This window comes from Terrapene carolina, unplaced genomic scaffold, assembly GCF_002925995.2.
Source record: "Terrapene carolina triunguis isolate 2854851 unplaced genomic scaffold, T_m_triunguis-2.0 Scaffold702, whole genome shotgun sequence".
NCBI classification, from domain to species: Eukaryota; Metazoa; Chordata; order Testudines; family Emydidae; genus Terrapene; species Terrapene triunguis.
Genome location: NW_020665053.1, coordinates 1,079 through 7,403, shown reverse-complemented (window position 1 = coordinate 7,403; position 6,325 = coordinate 1,079). Strand labels below are relative to the sequence as shown.

At 45.0% G+C, this 6,325-nt stretch overlaps 1 protein-coding gene across 1 annotated transcript; it reads left to right on the top strand.

The window, feature by feature from the left end:
- The first annotated feature begins 5,062 nt into the window (after positions 1-5,062).
- Positions 5,063-5,977, top strand: LOC112120699 (olfactory receptor 14A16-like). The gene has a single exon (XM_024219832.2). The coding sequence runs from the start codon at positions 5,063-5,065 to the stop codon at positions 5,975-5,977; it is 915 nt and encodes a 304-aa protein (XP_024075600.2).
- Positions 5,978-6,325: the final 348 nt, after the last annotated feature.

The following is a 6,325-nucleotide window of genomic DNA, read 5'->3' as shown; positions in this document are numbered from 1 at the left end:
GTCAAGGACATAGCAGGGCATGAGAGACACCTTGCAGAGTTGCCTGTAAATGCTGCCCTCATGGAGAAGCACATCAGGGTACTGTGGGCTGGGCAGGAGCTGCGTGCCTCCAAACCTGCCCATGCTGAGGCTCCAGTGAACTCTGTTCCAGATCTTGAAGGATCCTCAGTGCAATTGAGGAGCTAGATGGTGCTCCCCCAGCAACACAGATGAAGCTGTTTGCAAATATGTCAATGGTCATCTCCTGCAACACTCTCATTTAGTTCACCGAGGGCATGTCTATATGAACATTCACACATGGGGGCAGCGAGAGAGGCTCACACACCGCAAAGGGGAAAGCCCCCCCCCATCTCAGCTCATATGAATGAGGGAGGGACAGGGGCTCAGACCCCCCTAGAGGGGCAAGGGCCCCTCAGATCTGGGCACACACATGGCAGGGGAGCATGTGGGGCTTAGAGGTGCCCATACCCCTATTCTCACCCAGTCCTCCTGCCACTCACTCCCACATCCACCAGCCCAGTGTCACACCCCTCCATTCACCCTCACACCTCCCTCACCTGAGCCCCCAAACTCCCTCCCTTCCCCTACCATCCATCCCCATTTATCCCCTTCCCATAATCCCTCACTGCAGTCCCAAATCCTTCTCCCCCATTCCCCCACTCCTTTGCCCCCCAATACCCCTCCCCTCCCAGGAACAACTCACACATCTAACTCCCCACCCCCAGAGACTTTGATTACATTCCCCCCAAAATAAAATTGCTACCTAGGATTCAGAAACTGTAGCATCCTCCAGCTACTCGGCCCAAAATACCTTTTGACATGGGTGGGAGCTTGTCATTAACTTATCCTTAGTTATAAGAACATAAGAACGGCCATACTGGGTCAGACCAATGGGTCCATATAGCCCACTATCCTGTCTTCCGACAGTGGCCAATGCCAGGTGCTTCAGAGGGAAAGAACAGAACAGTTAATCAAGTGATCCATCCTCTGTCACCCATTCCCAGCTTCTGGCAAACAAAGGCTAGGGACACCATCCCTGGCCATCCTGGCTAATAGTCATTGATGGACCTATCCTCCATGAACTTGTCTAGTTCTTTTTTGAACCCTGTTATAGTCTTGGCCTTAACAAAATCCTCAGGCAAAGAGTTCCACAGGTTGACTGTGTGTTGTGTGAAGAAGTACTTCCTTTTGTTTGTTTTAAACCTGCTGCCTATTAATTTCATTTGGTGACCCCTAGTTCTTGTGTTATGTGAAGGAGTAAATAACACTTCCTTATTCACTTTCTCTACACCAGTCATGATTTTATAAACTTCTATCATATCCCCCCTTAATCATCTCTTTTCCAAACTGAAAAGTCCCAGTCTTATTAATCTCTCCTCATATGGAAGCTGTTCCATACCCCTTATCATTTTTGTTGCCCTTTTCTGTACCTTTTCCAATTCCAATATATCTTTTTTGAGATGTGGCGACCAGATCTGCACACAGCATTCAAGGTGTTAATTGGAGGGTGAGTTCAGAACCAGTAGTCTCAAGGAGGTCTGCAATTCATCCAGTCATTAATTCCTCTCAGTTTAACAGTTCAAAGAAGCAGAAGGAAACTGTTTCTTTGAGGAGTTGTACATTGGGAAGCCCTCAGTCAAATGACCCCAAATCTGGATCACTATTGCCCCCCTAGTCTCCCAAGAGGCACAACAAATTTCAAAGCAATCCAAGTAACCATCCACATCTTAAAACATGCACACTGTAAGGAGTGAACATTTTCTTAAATGCCATTCTCAGTTTGGGTCCCCCACATTTTTAGTTAATTCCATGCACTACCTTGGGTAAAAGTCAACAGATTTAGATCATTTTGACCCGCATCACACCAGTAATTTGATTTCTTGCTCTAAGAAAAAAAACAAAACAAAAAACCACTCTGGAAACTTTTTTATCTTCGCAACCCCTAGCTCAGATGTCCCCAAATTTGGGTCACTAACTCTGCTTTGCAGCTTCCTGAGGCACATCACATTTCAAAGGAATTAGACTGAATATATTGATGTTAGAAAAGTTGACCATTGAACGGAATACATGACACAACCTTAGTTATAGTGGTGCTGGGATGTCACTATAACAATCACCTGTTCCTTTACTGGCTGGGTACAGATCTCACAGATTTCTGTCTGTTAACCATGATCTTGGATTATTCTATGAGCATTAAAATAGGATTGTGCTGTTAAGCAATGAGAATCTCAGATAAAGGAACAAACATAAAACTAGGCACCACAGTGCAGATATTCAGCTTATGTACATTGGAAAAGCACCATAGCACAATGCCAATATCTACCAGCTGGACATCTGGCCTAATTGACTTTAATGGGGCTGATTTATAAAAGCTCGGGAATTAGGCTCTTCAGAATTAGGCTCAGTTAAGGCAGGTTGTCAGCATAGTTTGTTCCTGAGGTGTGATCAGAGCTGGGCTCACAGCCCTGGAGACCAGATTCAGCTATTTAGCCCCGGAGCAGGTGCATCATGGTCTGTGACCGTGTCTGAATCCTATACAAGTCAGGATCAGCTGGGAGGGGCTTTTTAGTCCCTCATCCTATTTAGTCCCTCACCTCTCAGCCAAGCCTGCCCAAGGAGGGGAGCAGGGAGGGCCCATCTGAGAATTGGATCCCTGTCTGCTAGGAACTGCAGAGAGAAACAGCAACACAGGAAATCCAGCAAAGGGACAGAAATGACTGCTGGATAATACAGTGATGCGTGCCTGATAGATAGATAGATGGATAGACACCAATGATTCCTAGCATTGGAGACTGAAATGCTTCGCAATTTGGGAAAAAATCCACAGAGACCAACACAGTAAGTTTGCTCTTTCAATTAAATATGTCAGGATATTAATATACAGGGCAATTTTAAGAATATAAATATGAATTACAAATAGAACTCTGTTAGATGTTTGCAGGGCCGGCTCCACGGTTTTGGCCGCCCCAAGCAGCCAAACAAACAAACAAAAAAAGCCACGATCGCGATCTGCGGCGGCAATTCGGCGGGAGGTCCTTCGCTCCGAGCAGGAGTGAGGGACCGTCCGCCGAATTGCCGCCGAACAGCTGGACGTGCCGCCCCTCTCCGAAGTGGCCGCACCAGGCACCTGCTTGCCAAGCTGGTGCCTGGAGCCGGTCCTGGATGTTTGCTATCAATTCAAACATCTAGAGTCTGTCAGAATTTTTTTTATCAGAAAAAATGAGTTTTCAAATAAGTCCCAAAAATCCCCAAATTTTCAAATTTTGGCAACCAATAAAAATAATGTTCAGCTAAAAATGGCAGCAAATTGAAAATTTTCATTCTAAATTCACCCCCCAAAAATGTTTTTTCAGTTTTCATATATGAAGATAGCTGAGGCTTTCTATGAAAATTTGATTACCATGACTTGAGGATTACAGTAACTCAGCCAGAGGTTAGGGGTCTATTACAGAAGTGGGTGGATGAGGTTCTGTGGCCTGCAGGAGGTCAGACTAGATGATCATGATGGTCCCTTCTGACCTTAAAGTCTATGAGTCTATGATTAATTCAAAACCCAATTAATTGAAAATCCCAATTTTCCTTTGAAAACAATTTAAGCAGAAAATTGGAAACTTACAGTTAAGAAAGAGTGGGGAACACTAATATTGTCCAATAATACCGTAATTTCAAACCCATTCATTCTATTACATCCATTTTCATTTCAGTATCAAAGGGAAGCTGTGGGATTGTAAAACTGAGTAAGCAGCAAAGCTGATAGCCCCCAGAATATGTTTTATATAGACTAGCACCTTTACACCAAGGGTCAGGGTTGAACCAAGTAGTCAAAGCCTGTCTATCCTGACAGAGAGGATAGATCGCTATAGAGGGGTCAATAGGACTAAAACACAGAGCTCCTGATCTAGCACCATATCCAGTGTACAACACTTCTATCAGCTGAGCACAAACGCTGTAAATAATAAAACACAGCCCATTCCTGAAAGAGTCCTAGTAGACAAGGCAGACAATAGGTGGGAGGGGAAACAGAGGCACAGAGAGAGGAAAAAGCCTTGTCTGAGGGCACAGAGAAGGTCTGGCAGAACCAAGAATAGAACCCAAATCTCCTGAATACTACTGAACCACTCAGCTAGACACAGAGTCGCAGAGGGAAACAATACAACACAGCAGTAACTGAGTGATGCTTGGATTAGGTGCCATAAATCAACATGTAATCAGGTGGCAGGCCATCTGGGTGGTGTTGCGCAGGACTCATTACAGACAAGCTGCCACTTAGGATGCTGGGGAAGTCCGTCGTATTTCCCTGGCAAGTGGAAATCAGGATGTGCTGGCATTTTAGTATTTTAATCTACACCTATAATACGAGCGGGGGTGTGATTCCTCTGCTCATGTACTCATACCTGTGCTAGCTCTTATCAAGTATAAAAAGCAGTATAGCTGCGGCAGCACGGGTAGTGGCAGCAGAGGCATGGGTGAGCCATGCCAAGTACATACCCACTGGTTTTAGGCAGATTTGTACTAGTCTCAGTCATGCCTCTGCTGCTGGTACTCATGCTCCAGAGGCTATATTGCTATTTGTATTCACGCTAGCTCACAGAGAGCTAGTGTGAATGTGCATACATGAGCAGGGGAATCCAACCCTGGCTCATAGTGTAGACATAGCAATAGTTTCATGCCCAAATTGTGAGTCTAGTGTTTATAGCACTAGGACAACCCTCCAGTGTGGAACAGATGGATTGGTGTGATATTTTGCTCCTTCTTTCATACGGCATCTTTATCAAGCCATATCTTGGGCAGAAGGTGTAAACTGACGCAGCTCCATTGACTTTAAGGGAGTTATGCAAATTTACCCTAGTGTGATAATGCACTGGTCTAGTGGTCTGATTGTCGGAGTCAAGGAGCACTCACCTCTCCTAGTGAACTGAAGTAATAAGTGTTGTGCACCTTTGACATTCACACCTTGAGATATTACAGAGAGAGAATCGGGGTCATTCCATCTGTCATTCTAATCTGACCATTGCCCTTCTCCTTCCCTCCACAGGCAGGACATCATGTACTGCGAAGGAAAATGTCCAACCGAACCATTGTGACTGAGTTCCTTCTCCTGGGATTCTCTGAGGTTCGGGAGCTGCAGATTTTGCACTTTGTGGTGTTTCTAGTAAGTTATCTGTCAGCCCTGGTGGGAAATCTTCTTATCATCATGGTTGTAGCCCTCAACAACCACCTTCAGACCCCCATGTACTTCTTCCTGGTGAATCTATCCATCCTGGACCTTGGCTCCATCTCTGTCACCATCCCCAAATCCATGGCCAATTACATATTGAACACCAGGTCAATTTCTTATGCTGGGTGTGTTGCTCAAGTCTTTCTCTTCGTCTTCTTCATTGAGGCTGACTTTGCTTTCCTCACTGTAATGGCATATGATCGATATGTTGCCATCTGCAAACCACTGCACTATGAGACTGTGATGAACAGGAGAGCTTGTGTCCAAATGGCAGCCAGTGCCTGGATTTGTAGTATTCTCTACTCTGTGCTACACACCGGGAACACATTTGCATTGACCTTCTGTGGAGGCAACATGGTGGATCAGTTCTTCTGTGAGATCCCCCAGCTACTCAAGCTCACCTGCTCTGACTCTTATCTGAGTGAAGTTGGGGTTCTTGCATTCAGTGCGTGTTTACTCTTAGGCTGCTTTGTTTTTATCATTGTGTCGTATGTTCAGATCTTCAAATCAGTGCTCAGAATCCCCTCTGAGCAGGGCCGGCATAAAGCCTTGTCCACCTGCCTTCCTCACCTCACTGTGGTCTCCTTGTTTGTTTGCACTGGTGTCTTTGCTTACCTGAAACCCACCTCCAGTTCAACATCTGCTCTGGATCTCATGGTGGCTGTGCTCTATTCCGTGGTGCCTCCCATGATGAATCCGATCATCTACAGCATGAGGAACAAGGAGATCAAAGGTGCTCTGAGGAAACTGACTGAGTGAACATTATCCACCAAAAATAAAATTTCCAGATTTTTCCCTTTCTGTGCGTCTTTACAGGTATAATCAGCTGATGGAATTATTGTCTCCGTGGGAATTTGATGTGCTATCTGTTTATGCAAAATGCTGTGTTTCACAGTAAGAATAAGCGAAACTGAGTTCATTGAAGTCAGTGTCGTTACTCTAGATTTACACTTATGTAAATTAGATAAGAATCTATCTATCTATCATAAATAAATGTCAAAAAATAAAAGCAAGCCGTTGTTAACACAGAAGTAAGGTTGCCCGGTGGTATCTCGTGCCCTTCCAGAATGTCAGGTTCAGCATAACTCAAACAAACCCAAGAAATAC